The sequence below is a fragment of the Oncorhynchus nerka genome, linkage group LG10 (genome assembly GCF_034236695.1).
Source record: "Oncorhynchus nerka isolate Pitt River linkage group LG10, Oner_Uvic_2.0, whole genome shotgun sequence".
Classification (NCBI taxonomy): Eukaryota; Metazoa; Chordata; class Actinopteri; order Salmoniformes; family Salmonidae; genus Oncorhynchus; species Oncorhynchus nerka.
In genome coordinates this window covers 45,980,323-46,000,023 of record NC_088405.1, presented here as the reverse complement: position 1 = coordinate 46,000,023, position 19,701 = coordinate 45,980,323, and the positions used below count along the sequence as shown (strand labels likewise).

The following is a 19,701-nucleotide window of genomic DNA, read 5'->3' as shown; positions in this document are numbered from 1 at the left end:
ACAAATATTTCATAGCCTCAGATCTGCATAAACATGTGTTGAAACATGTATTTATTTTGGTCACAGACCAAAACAGAAACTGAAAGCACACGTATCTGAATCCGTTTATTAAAATATGCAATATGCAAAACATTACAGAATCCCCAATGACCTCATTTAGTAATGATGATTTGCATCGTCATATGAATTTGCACATAAAAAAAATAGTCATGTTTTCAATTACATTTCCCATGGTTTCCCAATCTGATAATCCAGATTTGTAGCCAGGCAATATGACTCTCATTCTCCCCTCTAACCCTATGGTACGAAAAGTTGCCAATTGGGATGTTGCAATTATAGCATGCTCCACTAAAGTATAGATAGTATAATTTATGCCAAGTGTTGGCTTTTGTATCTCTCACGACTTTGTCAGAAACCCTCTAGTCTTTATGATTGTTCAACAGAGCATCTTTTTGTATTACGGAACTATAGCAATGTTTACAGGGTTGACTTGCAATTAGATTTGTTTACTCATTATAGTTATTAAAATAGATCTCACAACTTGAATTATGTAATTTTGTATTTATCCTTTATTTAACTAGGCAAGTAAGTTAAGAACAAATTCTTATTTACAATGACAGCCTACACCGGCCAAACCCGGACAATGCTGGGCCAATTGTGCACCACCCTATGGGACTCCCAATCACAGCCAGTTGTGATACAGCCTGGATATGAACCAGGGTGTTTGTTGTGACACTCTAACACTGAGATGCAATGCCCACGACCGCTGCACCACTCGAGAATATGTGTGTTTATTTATTATGTTTATAGCTAAGAAGATACTCATCCAATGAAAAGTGTACTCTTTTATCGCTGGCTGACTTTGAAGAAGGCAAACTGATATTCTAGATGATCTACAGGCCTTCATGTTATACTGTTTATAGGCCTATACATGTAATGTAGCCTATAGGGCTGTAAATGGTGCTCTATAATATATTACTGCCATGCAAGCTCTTCATTAGCCTACAATAAGCATGAATTAATGGATGTAGGCTATATGGCTAGGTGCTGTACATCCTTTCAATGAGCTGGACACCTGTTGACTGTAGACCTGTAGTTTACATCAAACGCGTGCATTTGACATCACAGGCATCCTTCTCCAGACGGTGGTCGCACACAGACACAAAGGCTTGTTGCGTACAACTAATTCAGCGCTTTAGAGTAGCGGTGTGTAGATACGTGGTAGGGGGCAGCGATTAGTGTTCAGTAAGACATTCTTATGCGGATTGGTGCAAGAGAGAGAGAGCTTTACATAATTACGTGCATGCTTTTTCACGTGAAATGCTCTGTTAGAAGCGAGTTCCGTTAGGTTAGAGGCACATCTTTAAGCGAGCGGACAGTAACGAGTAAGTAGGTCAGGGATATTTGCACTTTATTTGTATGAAAAATCGCATTCAAGATGGTGTCTTCCCACCCTTTACCGAATGGCTTCTCGGAAATTGATGCGTTCTCTTTAGGATCTTGTCTACTCGTTGAGGGTGAGTGTCACGTTTTCTGATGGAATTCTGTCATAAATGCGGTAACTACAGTATGCTATGTTAGATCTGATGCTCCTTGGTCAGGAGGTGGTGGGCTGTTATGCTCATAAACGGTGCCGGCAGTGTTATGTGACTTGATACAATATAGATGAAGTGCTGATGTTGGCCAGGAAATCACATGATATATCCTAGAATGTCACCTTCAATAGTTGGGAATAACACAACATTATTGTTTAGAAGCACTTAAAAAGAAAATGTGCCTGCTTTCATTTTTCAGGGAATTTGCGACTTGGTTTTGCGCACTGTAGCCAAGTACAGACTGAAGTTGTTTTAAATTAGCCTCCTACTCCTTCCAGTCACTGCAGTGAATACTTAATCATGTAAATTATTAAACCCTTACATGCTGACCACACCAATGCGAGCTTTGCAAAAATAGGCGCTCTGTGTTGACTGTTTTATATGTGGATTAATTGTCGGAGTAGAGGACCTTGTGCATTTCAGGTAAAATAACGTTTATATCCCAGGCCAAATTAGCTAGCAACAGCAAGTTAGCTAAATAGAACAAATAAGCTAGCTAGCTAAATTTCCATAAATGTTTAATGCTTTTAAACCTGTACCCAAATTAATATAATTGGTAGAGAGTATGTTTTGATATTTCAACGTGCGTGTCGTGATCGCATTTGGTGTGGGGGGACAAAATCAATTTGCGCATGCCTGGTTTCGGGTATGGTGTTACTGTGTACCTATGTTTGTCCTCTGTTGTTGCCATACTTTTTAATCAAACATTATCCAAATGTGACCTGTTTCAGGAAAGATGGCTTATGTCACTACAACACAGCAGAGGGAATTGAAAGTAAACCTTTTTTTTAGTTGTATAAAAATGTGTTTTTCTCACATGGAACTGCCTTCGTTCTCAGAAGAAAGTTATTTGTTTCTGGCCATTTGGAGCCTGTAATCGAACCCACAAATGCTGATGCCTAAGATACCCAACTAGTCTTAAGAAGGCCCGCTTTCTTGCTTCTCTAATCAGAACAGTTTTCAGCTGTGCTAACATAATTGCAAATAGGTTTTCTAATGACCAATTAGCCTTTTAAAATGATAAACTTGGATCAGCTAACACAACGTGCCATTGGAACACAGTAGTGATGGTTGCTGATAATGGGCCTGTGTATGCGTATGTAGATATTCCATTAAAAAGCTGCTGTTTCCAGCTACAATAGTCATTTATAACATTAACAATGTCTACACTGTATTTCTGATCAATTTGATGTTATTTAAATGGACAAAAAAATGTGCTTTTCTTTCAAAAACAAGGACATTTCTAAGTTAACACAAACTTTTGAATGGTAGTGTACATTTTCAGATATGTTTCTAATTTTATTTTATTTTGTCACACTCACAACCGTGAACAATATTTTGTAATTATATTCCCATTAATTTGTAAATAATGATCTTGTTGTGAGTTTATTTGCCTGTAATAGTGAATACAAATAAGCTAAAGTGAAGACGTTGTCAGCTATATGATCATTGTTTGAACTGGCTAGCCAGCTAATTTAACGTTAGCTAGTAAGCTAACAAGCTAGAAACATACAAAAACATTGTTTAGAAAAGTTGCTTTTAGTTGCCTGGTTTGCTAGACTGACATATACTAAATTCATTTATAAACGGATGGGTTTATTGGTGTAAAAATACACCAGCTATGCTATTTTGGACCCTCAGGCTGCTGATGTCATGCAGCCTGTAGTTTTTGTGTTAATACTTTTTAAGAACGAAAATATCAAGTTTAATGTCGGACAACAATAGAATGTTCATGATGTTATTGCGACAACCATCTACAGACATGTCGATAGACATAGTATAAACCAGCCTTTAGTCTTAAAATCTTTGGTTGTTTAGTACACTATTGTTCTCACTCTGTTTAGCACATGGCCTCACATGTGAATTCTTAAAGAGATGGGTGGGGCTACGACTTAAGAGGATGTGAACGATGCTGAATGAGTGTAGACAAAGAATATCTCTCCAGTAGGTGTACCAAAATATTCAAGGGCCATTTTCTCAAAATTGTATCAACTTTCAAAACAGAATTACTTTCCCATTGTTCCTCAACTCTAGTGTATGATTATACCATTTGCTAGCACTGAGTCCCTACCAGTGTTCCCACTAAGCTGCGTGTGTGCATGGTCACATACCTCCTCTAGGACTGCCTCGCTGAAGAAATGCCAGACCTTGCAGAGAGGCAAGAGATTGAACTTCATGAGTTTGCACTATATAGATCAATGTTTTTTCTGTGATCGAATCAACGTTTATATATCATACCCTTATCCATGCAACAAACCAAAACAAATCTAACTTTGCGAGATTGAGTGTGATTTTGTTGGAGGCAGAGCTAGAGCACAACAGAGTACAATTCTATTGGAGGTGGTAGCCCATGAGCGGTGTTTCAATCACCCACAAATGAATGTGCTTTTCAGATCAGTTCAGAGCGCAGATCCGCCCTAGCGTGTGCACATTTGTTGAAATTCTTTGCTAGTTTGCAAGTTATTAGCCCAGTCATAGATAAGTATAGGTCAGCAATGGGGAGTTACGGCTGCCTACAAGAGCACAAATCATGTAGGCTACATTTCAAGCTCATTGAAAAGCCAGTCAGGTAAAAAGCTTAGTCTTAGTTAAAGGGCCAGTGTTGTATTTTGAGACAGTCTTGCATATGCAAATAAGCCAATAGGCAGAGGGGTAGCCTACATCGTCTAATTCTCTGTATGGTAATAATTACTTTTATTTTGTAAAGGGGTTTCTTGCATCATACAGCCCAATACAATGCAATTTACAGTCACCTATTTGGCTCATTGTGTTACAGACCAAGTAAAATTGTTTTTTTTAATGTAAAAATGTTTTTAAAAGTCTCATGCAATGAACACCTCATAAAGCCTATCTCTTAGAAATCAAAAGGTATTTCCATGTGAAAATGTTATTGGATTTACTCCATTGGTTTTGTTAGTGGGTCTACATTATGCTCAAATAGCCACAATAGCCCATTGGCTACTGCCTAAAACTGTAACAGTACAGCCTCAGTGTTCACTGTAAAAAAACAAACATTAGAGGGATCATGGACTCTACTTTTTTTTTGCACAGTACCAGTCAAAAGTTGACAACTACTCATTTAAGGGTTGTTCTTTATTTTTACTATTTTCTACATTGTAGAATAATACAGAAGACATCACAACTATGAAATAACACATATGAAATCATGTAGGATAAAAAAAGTGTTAAACAAATCAAAATATATTTGATTTATTTCAATGTAGCCACCCTTTGCCTTGATGACAGCTTTGCACACTCTTGGCATTCTCTCAACCAGCTTCATCTGGAATGCTTTTCCAATAGTCTTGAAGGAGTTCCGACATATGCTGAGCAGAGCACCTGTTGGCTGCTTTTCCTTCATTCTGGGGTCCAAATCATCCCAAACCATCTCAATTGGGTTGTGGTCGGGTGATTGTAGAGGCCAGTTCATCTGATGAAGCACTCCATCACTCTCCTTCTTGGTCAAATAGCCCTTACACAGCCTGGAGGTGTGTTGGGTCATTGTCCCGTTGAAAAACAAATGATAGTCCCACTAAGCCCAAACCATATGGGATGGTGTATCACTGTAGAATGCTGTGGCAGCCATGCTGGTTAAGTGTGCCTTGAATTCTAAATTAATCACAGACGGTGTCACCAGCAAAGCGCCATCACACCTCCTCCTTCACGGTGGGAACCACACATGCAGAGATTATCCATTCACCTACTCTTCGTCTCACAAAGACATCGTGGTTGCAACCAATAATCTCAAATTTGGACTCATCCGAACAAGGAAAGATTTCTCCCGGTCTAATGTGCATTGCTTGTGTTTCTTGGCCCAGGCAAGTCTTTTCTTCTTATTGGCGTCCTTTAGTAGTGGTTTCTTTGCAGCAATTTGACCATGAAGGCCTGATTCATGCAGTCTCCTCTGAACAGTTGATGTTGAGATGTGTCTGTTACTTGAACTCTGAAGCATTTATTTGTGCTGCAATTTCTGAGGCTGGTAACCCTAATGAACTTATCCTCTGCAGCAGAATGAACTATGGGTCTTCCATTCCTGTGGCGGTCCTCATGAGAGCCAGTTTCATCATAGCACTTGATGGTTTTTGCGACTGCACTTGAAGAAATGTTCCCGTATTGACTGACCTTCATGTTTTAAAATAATGGACTGTTGTTTCTCTTTGCTTATTTGAGCTGTTCTTGCAATAATATGGACTTGGTCTTTTACCAAATAGCGCCATCTTTTGTATACCACCTCTACTCTGTCACAACACAACTGATTGCCATAAATTAACTTTTAACCAGGCACACCTGTTAATTGAAATGCATTCCAGGTGACTACCTCATGAAGCTGGTTGAGAGAATGCCAAGAGTGTGCAAAGCTGTCATCAGGACAAAGGGTGGCTATTTGAATCGCAAGTAGAAAATATATTTAGATTTGTTTAACACTTTTGGTGTTATTTCATAGTTGTGATGTCTACACTATTGTTCTACAATGTAGAAAATAGTAAAAATAAAGAAAAACCCTTGAATGAGTAGGTGTGTCCAAACTTTTGACTCGTACTGTATGAAACACAATTTCCAAAATTGCTACAGAAGACCTAATCGAGCCGGTAGTTCACAAATACAACTGCCGACTGTTTCCTCATTGCTGTTGCTCTAAGATGGCAACTCCACATGTGCCAATTGAATCTCAACATTTTATTAAAACGTATGGATTTCAGCAAACAAAGGCACGCTACAGAGGACAAACTTAAGGGTTTAAGTATTAAAAGTCTGCTCTCAACTCTGTGGGTGAAATCATTTTGGAGTACTTTGCTATGCGCACTGCCGCTGTGTTTATAGCCTTTTCTGATATATGTTCCCTAAAGGTCTTCTGGGATTCTTCCTGAATGCTGTGACAGTCGCTGCTTTCATAAAAATAAGAGAACTGAGGACCCCCAGCAATTTCCTAGTCTTTAGCTTGGCGTTGGCTGATATGGGCATCTCCGCGAATGCAACCATTGCCGCTTTCTCCAGCTTTCTGAGGTGAGTGACGTAGAATAACCTACTAATCCTTTCCATCACATAATTTACTTTCTACTCACACTGACTCATTGTTGCAACATTTTCCACTGTGAAATACCATGAATTGAATGGAATATTATATACCAGGGTTCACACACTGGGGAGGCAGGGTAGCCTAGTGGTTAGAGCATTGGACTAGTAACCGGAAGGTTGCAAGTTCAAATCCCCGAGCTGACAAGGTACAAAATCTGTCGTTCTACCCCTGAACAGGCAGTTAACCCACTGCTCCTAGGCAGTCATAAGAATTTGTTCTTAACTGACTTGCCTAGTTAAATAAAGGTCAAATAAAAACTGGCCCGCAGGACAAATTTGGCTCGCAAGTTATTTTAATTCAATCAATCAATCACATTTATTTATAAAGCCCTTCGTACATCAGCTGATGTCACAAATTGCTGTTCAGAAACCCAGCCTAAAACCCCAAACAGCAAGCAATTAAGGTGTAGAAGCACGGTGGCTAGGAAAAGCTCCCTAGAAAGGCCAGAACCTAGGAAGAAACCTAGAGAGGAACCAGGCTATGAGGGGTGGCCAGTCCACTTCTGGCTGTGCCGGGTGGAGATTGTAACAGAACATGGCCAAGATATTCAAATGTTCATAGATGGCCAGCAGGGTCAAATAATAATAATCACAGTGGTTGTCGAGGGTTGATCGGGTCAGCACCTCAGGAGTAAATGTCAGTTGGCTTTTCATAGCCGATCATTCAGTGTATCTCTACCGCTCCTGCTGTCTCTAGAGAGTTGAAACAGCAGGCCTGGAACAGGTAGCACGTCCGGTGAACAGGTCAGGGTTCTATAGCCGCAGGCAGAACAGTTGAAACTGGAGCAGCAGGACAGCCAGGTGGACTGGAGACGGCAAGAAGTCATTAGGCTGGGTAGTCCTGAGGCATGGTCCTAGGGCTCAGGTCCTCTGAGAGAGAGAGAAAGAGAGAAAAAGAGAGAGAGAATTGCAGGGAGCAGACTTACATTCACACAGTACAAGACAGAGGAAATACTCCAGATATAACAGACTGACCCAAGACCCCCGACACATAAACTACTGCAGCATAAAAACTGGAGGCTGAGACAGGAGGGGTCGGGAGACACTTTGGCCCGTCCGACAATACCCCTGGACAGGGCCAAACAATCAGGATATAACCCCACCCACTTTGCCAAAGCACAGCCCCCACACCACTAGAGTTAATTGTTGGACATAGACTTAAAAACACCAGGAATTTAACTCCAAGTGATTTTTATTTAAGAAATCTGTTCCCAAGTAAGCCCACACATAAGAGAGACACTTGATCATTTACAAATGTAAGCAAGGTTTGAAATTGTTATGTTTTAGTCAAACAATATATCTGTTTTGGCTTCTTGCGGTCAATTTGCAGTCTTCAAAGTATTTGAATTATGTTATTGGCCCCCCGACTATCCGCTCAATAAAAACTTGGCCCGCAGCTGAATCTAGTTGATGATCCCTGTTCTATACTATTCCTACAATAGTCTATAGTGGAGCAACGCAAAGGAGGTTGTCGCTCTCTCTCGCGCTCTCTGACATATTCCAGTCAATTGGTTCATCAATATCTCTGCGTAGTGTTAGTGTAGTAGATCGATAAGGCCGGGGCAAAGACCAACAGGGTTTAGGGCATACAGTACATGTAACAGACCTCCCGGGGACTGTGCTGTGTAAAGGCGGAGGATTTAGAACTCTGTAATCAGGGGGAGGAACGATGACATTTCCGTCTAGGTGATTTAGGATGAAAACAGGCACCGGATTCACTTCACATTCAAAATGGTTATTAACGGATGACCGAGGTCAATGCAAAAGATCAGTAACAAGACCCTACAGTCTAGTTCTATGCTCTACCAGTAACCATTGGTTGTTGAGCATTGTAAAAGTCATTCACAACCAGCTGACAAATAGACTATGTTAAGGCCTAATGTATTGTCTTTCCTCCTCTTTACTATGTCCTTCTCCAGGTACTGGCCCTATGGCTCTGATGGCTGCCAGACTCATGGCTTCCAGGGTTTCGTGACAGCTCTCGCCAGCATCCACTTCATTGCTGCCATCGCATGGGACAGATACCACCAGTACTGCACAAGTAAGTGGAATGAGTTTCCTAGGTCTCTTAAATCTCATACATATCCACATACACTCATCCCCAACAACAAATGCACACTAGATAGGACCATTTTATTTAAGGAGGTAAGTCAGTTAAGAACAAATTCTTATTTATAATGACAGCCTACCCCGGCAAAAGCCAGACGAAGTTGGGCACCACCCTATGGGACTCCCAATCACGGCCGGATGTGATAAAGCCTGGATTCGAACCAGAGACTGTAGTGACACCTCTTGCACTGGGATGCCATGCCTTAGACTGCTGCGCCACTCAGGAGCCCATAAACTCGTCTTTGGGTGCAGCTGTTCTTTTGGCCTCACAGCATCCCAAGAGGCCATCTGGCCTTCCGCCTAGGAGTCTATTAATCTGTTAGGTTGTCACTCATATGCATGGCTTCAATGACCTCTCACGAATACATAATCTGCAGATTACACTAACACTGACACACTTTCTATTGTGTGTCATGATTCTGTCAAACTATATATCATAGAGCAATAAGAGAGATACAGTACCACAACAACCAGAAGTAACCAGACTTCTGTCAGAGAGAGCTACATTATGTGGCCAGGTCCAGATTGAAATAGGCCCTGGGGCTTTTTAATTTTTTTGCCTACTTGCCTAGAATGAAATAGTCATCATTTAGGCGAATAATATAACTCAATCACTGTTTGCAAAAAATATTTCAATGTATGGCTGAGCGCATATAGCGTAGAGTAGGCATAGGCTATATCAGATACTACACTTTATATCAATCAAATTCATTTATAAAGCCCTTTTTACATCAGCAGATGTCACAAAGTGCTATATACAGAAACCCAGCCTAAAACCCCCAACAGAAAGTAATGCAGATGTAGAAGCATGGTGACTAGGAAAAACTCCCTAGTAAGAAGCCTAGAGAGGAACCAGGCTCTGACGGGTGGCCAGTCCTCTTCTGGCTGTACCAAGTGGAGAATATGAGTACATGGCCATTTAAGGCCAGATTGTTCTTCAAGATGTTCAAACGGATTTGGATTTTCATAGCCAAGCATTCAGAGGTCGAGATATCAGGTTCGGGACAAGTTAGCATGTCCGGTGAACAGGTCAGAACAGTTGAAACTGGAGCAGCAGCACAACCAGGTGGATTGGGGAACGCCAGGAGTCATCAGGCCAGGTAGTCCTGAGACATGATCCTGGTGCTCAAGTTCTCCCGGACGGGAGAGAGAATTGAGGGAGCATACTTACATTTACACAGGACACCAGATAAGACAGGAGAATTACACCAGATATTACAGTCTGACCCTAGCTCCCTGGCACATAGACTATTGCAGCATAGATACTGGAGACTGAGACATGGGTGGGTCCGGGGACACTGTGGCCCCGTCCAACGATACCCCTGGACAGGGCAAACCAGGCAGGATATTTTTTATATTTATTTTACCTTTATTTATCTAGGCAAGTCAGTTAAGAACAAATTCTTATTTTCAATGACAGCCTAGAAACAGTGGGTTATCTGCCTGTTCAGGGGCAGAACGACAGATTTGTACCTTCTCAGCTCGGGGGTTTGAACTTCCAACATTCCGCCTACTAGTCCAATGCTCTATAACCACAAGGCTACCCTGCCACCCCATATAAGATGGCAGATGTTTTACATGCCCCCAGCTGATTGTGTTTTTTGTTCGCTTATTTGCCAAGGTTGTATCTTATTTTGTATATAATCTTGCCGTTACCGTCTCTTATGACCGAAAATAACAGGACTGAGATTACTCACAACGGACTAAGGCCCCTCAGGGGTGCGTGCTCAGTCCTCCTGTACTCCCTGTTCACTCATGACTGCACGACCAGTTACGACTCCAACACCATCATTAAGTTTGCAGATGATACAACAGTGGTAGGTCTGTTCACCGACAACGTCGAGACAGCCTATAGAGAGGAGGTCAGAGACCTGGTCGTGTGGTGCCAGAACAACAACCTCTCCCTCAACGTGATCAAGACAAAGTAGATGATTGTGGATTACAGGAAAAAGAGGCCCGAGCACACCCCCATTCTCATCGACGGGGCTGCAGTGGAGCAGATTGAGAGCTTTAAGTTCCTTGGTGTCCACATCACCAACAAACTAACATGGTCCAAGAACACCAAGACAGTCATGAAGAGGGCAAAACCTATTCGCCCTCAGGAGACTGAAAATATTTGGCATGGGTCCTCAGATCCTCAAAAGGTTCTACAGCTGCACCATCGAGAGCATCCTGAATGTTTTACATCACTGACTGTTATTATGGCAACTGCTCGGCGTCCAAGGCACTACAGAGGGTAGCGCGAACCGCCCAGTACATCACTGGGGCCAAGCTTCCTGCCATTCAGGACCTCTATAATTGGGTGAATTTTAGCCCATTCCTCCTGACAGAGCTGGTGTAACTGAGTCAGGTTTGTAGGCCTCCTTGCTTGCACACGCTTTTTCGGTTATGCCCACATATTTTCTATAGGATTGAGGTCAGGGCTTTGTGATGGCCACTCCAATACCTTGACTTTGTTGTCCTTAAGCCATTTTGCCACAACTTTGGAAGTATGCTTGGGGTCATTGTCCATTTGGAAGACCCATTTGCGACCAAGCTTTAACTTCTTGACTGATGTCTTGAGATGTTGCTTCAATATATCCACATAATATTCCTTCATAATGCCATCTATTTTGTGAAGTGCACCAGTCCCTACTGCAGCAAAGCACCCCCAGAACATGATGCTGCCACCCACGTGTTTCACGGTTGGGATGGTGTTCTTTGGCTTGCAAGCCTCCCCCTTTTTCCTCCAAACATAACGATGGTCATTATGGCCAAACAGTTCTATTTTTGTTTCATCAGACCAGAGGACATTTCTCTAAAAAGTACAATCTTTGTCCCCATGTGCATTTGCAATCCGTATTCTGTCTTTTTTTATGGCGGTTTTGGAGCAATGGCTTCGTCCTTGCTGAGCGGCCTTTCAGGTTTATGTGGATATAGGACTTGTTTTACTGTGGTTATAGATACTTTTGTACTTGTTTCCTCCAGCATCTTCACAAGGTCCTTTGCTGTTGTTCTGGGATTGATTTGCACTTTTTGCACCAAAAATACGTTAATCTCGAAGGAGACAACACGCGTCTCCTTCCTGAGCGGTATGACTTGCATACTATTATTTTTACAGATGAACGTGGTACCTTCAGGCGTTTGGAAATTGCTCGCAAGGATGAACCAGACTTGTGGAGGTCTACAACTGAAATCTTGGCTGATTTCTTTTAATTTTCTCATGATGTCAAGCAAAGAAGCACTGAGTTTGAAGTTGGGCCTTGAAAAACATCCACAGGTACACCTCCAATTGACTCAAATGATTAGAAGATTCCAAAGCAATTACATAATTTTCTGGAATTTTCCAAGTTGTTTAAAGGCACTGTCAACTTAGTGTATGTAAATGTCTGACCCACTGGAATTGTGACAGTGAATAATAAGTGAAATAATATGCCTGTAAACAATTGTGGAAACATTACTTGTGTCTTGCACACAGTAGATCTCCTAACCAGCTTTCCAAAACTGTTGTTTGTTAATAACTTCTTAAGGTATAGGGTTTTAGATTAACTAACTTCAAATTAATGACTCGGGATGTCGGGTTTGATACGAAAGCTTCTTTTAGTAAGAATACTTGTTCACGTTACATTTGACAACAATTGTTTTGGTACAGAGCAATGCAGGTAAGATGCTGTCGGAAAGTCAGCCACAATCACTCGCACCTGCACATAATTGGCGCGTTATCACTCATTCCTCTCGCAAGGCATTCTGGGACTTGCAGTCAAAAAGCATAATTCAACACAACCCAATACAATTACATATGCAAATAAATCTAAAGAAATATCTCAAATATCTCAGCTCAAAGAATAAACTTAAACATTAACTCTAACACATTAAAGTTACAACATTTTCGGGCAACATGCAGCATTTTCACTTTTGGATAAATAGCATGCCAATTTAAACTTCCTGCTACTCATGCCAAGAATATAAGATATGCATTTTAATAGTAGATTTGGATAGAAAACACTCGGAAGTTTCTAAAACTGTTTGAATCATGTCTGTGAGTATAACATAACTTATGTAGCAGGCAACCGTTCAGGACTAACCGTCTCATTGGCAAACGATATTTCTTAGGAACTTGTTTTCAGTTCCTACCGCTTCCACTGGATGTCACCAGTCTTTGGAATTTGGTTGAGGTTATTCATTTGTGCAATGAAGAAGTAGGGCCAACTAGGAACTGCGTAACACTGTTGAGAGTTGCGCAAGACTTGTTGTCTTCCTGTATTGAACACAGATGGACCCGTCTACAATTTGATAGATTATTAACGTTTTAAAATACCTAAAGTTGCATTACAAAAGTCATTTGAAATATTTTGGCAAAGTTTATAGGCAACTTTTGAAATATTTTGTAGTGACGTTGCGCATTTTGGAAGCTGTTTTTTTCTGGATCAAATGCGCTTCATAAATGGACATTTTGGATATATATGGACGGAATTAATCGAACAAAAGTACCAATTGTGATGTTTATGGGACATATTGGAGTACCAACAAAAGAAGCTCGTCAAAGGTAATGCATGTTTTATATTTTATTTCAGCGTTTTGTGTAGCGCCTGCAGGGTTGTAATATGCTAGCTCCTTTGTTCACTGCTGGTGTAGACGGTGCAGGCTATCAGATAATAGCTTCTTATGCTTTCGCCGAAAAGTATTTTTTTTAATCTGACATGTTGGCTGGATTCACAACAAGTGTAGCTTTAATTGAGTATCTTACATGTGTGATTTAATGAACGTTTGAATTTTAAAGCATTTTATTTTAATCTGTCGCTCTGCATTTCCCCTGGCAATTGAGACATTTGCGTCCCGCCTATCCTTAAGAGGTTTTAAGAGGTTTTTTAAAGTAATGATGGACTGTCATTTCTCTTTGCTTATTTGAGCTTGCCATAATATGGACTTGGCTTTTACACAACTGATTGACTCAAATGCATTAAGAAGGAAAGTGTCACATCTACTCCTGCCAAAACCCCTACTGGTCATCCGGTGTCTGCTTGACCTGCAGCCATTTCCCCAGTACACTCTCTCTCGCTCCCTTTCTGTTTGTGGGTGTGATTGTGGGCTTGAGTCAGAGCAGATCCCTATCAACTGCAACTCGTTCCATTATCAAGACCTCTACAAATATTCAGTTCGGCCACTTCCACTCTGCCAGATCGTATTCTCTGCTCAGTCAGTTTATGCTTCTAGCCATTATTATTATTCAAGATCCAGTTACCTTGCTGTACCTGTTTCCCTGCTTGACGCTGTTTATCCTCTCACTGCAGTTTTGCTGCTCTGACTTTGGCTCCTGTCTCCTGTTCCACATCTCACCACCCTGCTACCCTGTTCTGGACTCACCACCGGCCCTGTCCCAACCCAGCACACTCCAACTTCAGCCTCCACATCTGGTTTCCTACAACTCATCCAAGCTTCCCCGGATCTGCAATCCATATCTCCCTGTGTTACAATAAATACCTTTGTTCATTCATTTCTGTTTCCTCGTCTGAGTCCGCGCTTGGGTTCCCCTGTGCTGCTCCGCTTACGATGTGGCCAAGATATGAACCCAGCAGACTTGGATACTCTCCACCAAATGCTCATTGGTCAAGGCACCCTGCTCAGTCAACATGACCAAGCTCTTATAAACCCTTCTGGAGACTATCAATGAGTTTTCATAGAACCTGTCAAACCTTCGCCCAACGCTCACAACCTGTCCCAAGTCCCTCCTCTCCGCCCGGGAGTTGTTTGTTCAACTCCAGAACGCTACGATGGTAATCTCAGAACCTGCAGAGCCTTTTTTGGTACAATGTTCACTAGTATTTGAGCAACAGCCCTACGCTTCTGCTAATGAACAGGCCATGATTTTTTTTGATTGGTTGCCTCTGTGGAGCAGTGCTTTCCTGGGCCACTGCTGTGTGGGAGAGACAGTCACCCATTTGCTTCTCCTATAGAAGATTCACAGAGGAGATGAGGAAGGTTATCAACCACCCGGTTTGTGGAAAGGACGCTGCTAAACGACTCCTGTCCCTGTCAGGATTTGGCCAGGATTGTTCAGGTTTTGGTCACTAGATGCCCCATTGTGCTTTTTTGACCCTTTTGTTTTTCCCTTGTTCTAGTTATTAGTTGCACCTGTGCCTCATTTCCCTTGAATGTATTTAAACCCTTAGTGTTCCTCAGTTCTTTGCTCTGTGTTTGTATGTTAGCACCCAGCCCCAGCCATGCTGTGAACTTTTGTTTCTCTAGTTGGATTTTCTTGAGGTTTGCAATTCCAATGCTCATTGTTACACAATGAATGATCTTTTGTTTGATAAAATCCGTTCTTATAGCCTAACACGAAACATTTTGTGAACCGCTTGTGTAGTGAGTTCCGTCTCATTCCATTTTCGACGACACATTCCAGGTAAATCACTCACAGAAAACGTGACTTTTCCAGTCATGTTTAGTTTCACTGCAATCAACTGGTTTGTTTGTAACACAATCAAACCTGATGGGCCATTTCGCGGGACGTATTGACTGAAAGAAACCGATTTGAAGACAACAAGTAATGACATCATTGTGCACCAATGATTTGCCCGGTGTTTCGTTGATTGACTGTCTTTTAACCCAATGACCACTGATCGTCTTGAAATCTAGCTGGGTAGATAACCAATGAGCTGAGCTAAACGGCAATACGCCATTTTTATGTGTTGCAAGACCAGCCCATGTAGTAAGCTGCAGCGTAAAGAGTCATGCGCTATTGAATTTTCATACCGGAAGAAGCTACGCATATTACGCACTGCATTGTTTGGTGAATGCGCAGATTCAGCTGTTTATATATCAATCATTATGGCGACTAAGTCAGGGAAAGCTAAATCTAAGTCTAGATATACAGATGTACAAACAACTTTAGAATGAATTGATTGGGAAGGTGAGACAGAGATTGTTGTAGGACGCTTCATTTAGCGATTGTGGAGGAATATTTTTTTGAATGGGAGAGAACATCTTTATGGACTGGTAAGTTCTTATCATGCTAATGTCCTTGTTTGAAATTAATAATATAAAATATTATTTGTGATTTTTTAAATTTATTTTAGAAGAATATATAAACATTTAATGTCATGAAATGTGAGATGAGTGTGTCTGCCGCCCCACCCCAACCCACATGAAATAGCCTATTTGAGGCTGTTTAGGAGAGGGCAGGACCACATCAATGGACAAAGTGAAATGGAGACAGTAGATACAGCTGGTCTGTTGTAATATAATAAAGACAGTAATATAATAAGACAGTAGATCTAGCTGGTCTGTCATAATATAATAGAGACAGTAGATCTAGCTGAAATGTCATAATATAAAAGAGACAGTAGATCTAGCACGTACTAATAATATAATAATATATTCAACCTTCAACTCTCTATATATATATCTGTTTATTATACCTGTTGATACAGGGCTCATATGTGAAACTATTCTAACTGAACATTTTCTTTCACAGTGACACTGACTCGGAATTGGAGTCTTATCCGGTGTCCTGTGTGAATTTAAGTATGCTCTCTCTAATTCTCTCTTTCTCTCTCTCGGAGGACCTGAGCCCTAGGACCATGCGTCAGGACTACCTGGCATGATGACTCCTTGCTGTCCCCAGTCCACCTGGCCTTGCCGCTGTTCCATTTTCAACTGTTCTGGCTGCGGCTATGGAACCCTAAACTGTTCATTTTTACTCTTGAGGTGCTGTCCTGTTGCACCCTCTACAACCACTGTGATCTCCACCCGGCACAGCCAGAAGAGGACTGGCCATAGCCTGGTTCCTCTCTAGGTTTCTTCCTAGGTTTTTCCACTCTAGGGAGTTTTTCCTAGCCACTGTGCTTCTACACCTGCCTTGCTTGCTGTTTGGGGTTTTAGGCTGGGGCTATATAAATATATTTGATTTGATAGAGGACTGAGGGTCATCCAAATATTGAAAGTGTGTAAATAGGTACCCATGTTATTTTGTAAATGTATATATATATATTTTTTCATGTTTTTTAATCAATAATTATTATTTTATTTATTTTATTCATTTTTCTATTTTTTGGGGGGGTGTTAGAATACCATTTTGGCATTTTGTATATAGTTATTTGTTTCAAAATGTATACCTTCACCAATTTGGCCACTTGGGTACATTTGGGCTACTTGTGTGGGACACCTGGGTGACTTCATGATAAATGTCATGTAGCACACTCTTTTTGGAAGTTATCATTCTGAAACTTTGCACAAGTACTGTTGCCGTCTTATATGTTTCACTGAAATTGTCCCCATCATCCTATCTGAATGTTTGTTTTATCTTGTTCATTTTAAAGATGTTGATACAAAAAGAAAAAGAAAACAAATGTTTTTTTTTCATTGTTTTATCTAAACCAGATCTATTGTGTTTTATTCTCATACATTCAATTCTCATTTACACAAACTTCAGAGTGTTTTCTTTCAAATGGTACCAAGAATATGCATATCCTTGGTTCTGTGCCTGAGCTACAGGCTGTTAGATTTGGGTATGTCTTGTCTTCAGGTGGAAATTGCACAAAGTAGGGGGGGAGCTGCAAGAGGTTATTAAGGTCCTGGAGTGGCCTAGCCAATCTCCAGACCTTAATTCCATAGAAAATCTGTGGAGGGAGCTGAAGGTTCGACATCCCAAACGTTAGCCTCGAAACCTTAATGACTTGGAGAAGATCTGCAAAGAGGAGTGGGACAAAATCCCTCATGAGATGTGTGCAAACCTGGTGGCCAACTACAAGAAACGTCTGACCTCTGTGATTGCCAACAAGTACTAAGTCATGTTTTGCAGAGGGTTCAAATACTTATTTCCCTCAATAAAATGAAAATCAATTTTTAACATTTTTGACATGCGCTTTTCTGGATTTTTTTGTTGTTATTCTGTCTCTCACTGTTCAAATAAACCTACCATTAAAATTATAGACTGATAATTTCTTTGTCAGTGGGCAAACGTACAAAATCAGCCGGGGATCAAATACTTTTTTCCCTCACTGTAGGTGTTCCTTTTGTCCAGGTGGGAAAGGGCAGTGTGGAGTGCAATAGAGATTGCATCATCTGTGGATCTGTTTGGCGGGAGGCAAATTGGAGTGGGTCTAGGGTTTCTGGGATAATGGTGTTGATATGAGCCATACCAGCCTTTCAAAGCACTTCATGGCTACGGACGTGAGTACCACGGGTCTGTAGTCATTTAGGCAGGTTGCCTTTGTGTTCTTGGGGACAGGGACTATGATGGTCTGCTTGAAGCATGTTGGTATTACAGATTACATACATGTAAAATGTGACATGACATTTGTTTATTTTATGAATGTGTTGTATATCTGTCTGGTCCTGGAAAGCAAAGGGGGGTGAGGGGATATTTCATATTTACATTGATTGGAATGGTGGAGAGTAACGGTGTGTTGTGCTCATAGAAATACAATAATAAGAGTTTATTTCTCAGAGCACAGTACACACCTTTACTCTCTCTCTCCATTCCAATGGAAAATATACATTTTTGAAATAGAATATATTCTAATCATTGTATTTCTATGGTTGTGCTTCTCATCAGGGACAAAGCTACAGTGGAGCAGTGCCATCACTCTGACTATCTTCATCTGGCTGTTCACCGCCTTCTGGTCCGCCATGCCCCTCATCGGCTGGGGAGAGTATGACTACGAACCCCTCAGAACCTGCTGTACTCTGGACTACAGCAAAGGAGACAGGTAACGAACATACCCACATACCTGCACACGCACATGAACTACAGCAAGGGAGACAGATAACACACACACATCTTCACAAATGGCAAAACGACAGATTGATGGGCAGACAGACATATGCGCGTATACACACACACACACACACAAACACACAAATACACAAAAACATGGCCTACAACAAGGGAGACAGGTCATTCTCACATACAAATCAGAAATACATTACTGTTAAAAAATTTGGGGTCACTTAGAAATGTCCTTGTTTTTGAAAGAAAAACACATTTTCTGTCCATTAAAATAACATCAAATTGATCAGAAATACAGTGTAGACATCGTTAATGTTGTAAATGACTATTGTAGCTGGAAACGGCTGATTTTGTTATGGAATATCTACATAGGCACACGCTCCAGCAGGTATATCTCACTGGTCACCCCCAAAGCCAATTCTTCCTTCCAGTTCTCTGCTGCCAATGACTGGAACAAACTGCAAAAATCAAGTGAGAACTTGTTCTCAACTAGCCTACCTGGTTAAATAAAGGTGAAATAAAAAATTTAATAAATAAATAGGCATACAGAGGCCCATTATCAGCAACCATCACTCCTGTGTTCCAATGGAACGTTGTGTTAGCTAATCCAAGTTTATCATTTTAAAAGGCTAATTGATCATTCAAAAGCCCTTTAGCAATTATGTTAGCACAGATGAAAACTGTTGTTCTGCTTAAAGAAGCAATAAAACTGTCCTTCTTTAGACTAGTTGAGTATCTGGAGCATCAGCATTTGTGGGTTTGATTACAGGCTCAAAATGGCCAGAATCAAATACCTTTCTTCTGAAACTCGTCAGACTATTCTTGTTCTGGGAAATGAAGGCTATTACATGCGAGAACTTGCCAAGAAACTGAAGATCTCGTACAACGCTGTGTACTACTCCCTTCACAGAACAGTGCAAACTGTCTTTAACCAGAATAGAAAGAGGAGTGGGAGGCCCCGGTGCACAACTGAGAAAGAGGACAAATACATTAGAGTGTTTTGTTTGAGAAACAGACACCTCACAAGTCCCCAACTGGCAGCTTCATTAAATAGTACCCACAAAACACCAGTCTCAACGTCAACAGTGAAGAGGCAACCACGGGATGCTGGCCTTCTAGGCAGAGTTCCTCTGTCCAGTGTCTGTGTTCTTTTGCCCATCTTAATTTTTTTATTTGTTATTAGCCAGTCTGAGATATGGCTTTTTCTTTGCA

At 41.1% G+C, this 19,701-nt stretch overlaps 1 protein-coding gene across 2 annotated transcripts in view; it reads left to right on the top strand.

The window, feature by feature from the left end:
- The first annotated feature begins 1,141 nt into the window (after positions 1 to 1,141).
- LOC115135382 (RPE-retinal G protein-coupled receptor-like) overlaps positions 1,142 to 19,701 on the top strand; it is a 41,687-nt gene continuing 23,127 nt past the window's right edge. The window contains exons 1-4 of one of the 2 annotated variants that reach the window (XM_029670029.2): positions 1,142 to 1,517; positions 6,443 to 6,599; positions 8,591 to 8,712; positions 18,316 to 18,469. In XM_029670029.2, coding sequence (XP_029525889.1) covers positions 1,439 to 1,517; positions 6,443 to 6,599; positions 8,591 to 8,712; positions 18,316 to 18,469 — 512 coding nt within the window. In that variant the 5' untranslated portion in view covers positions 1,142 to 1,438. The remainder of the gene's footprint in view (positions 1,518 to 6,442; positions 6,600 to 8,590; positions 8,713 to 18,315; positions 18,470 to 19,701) is intronic. The other variant, XM_029670028.2, reaches the window with a different exon arrangement.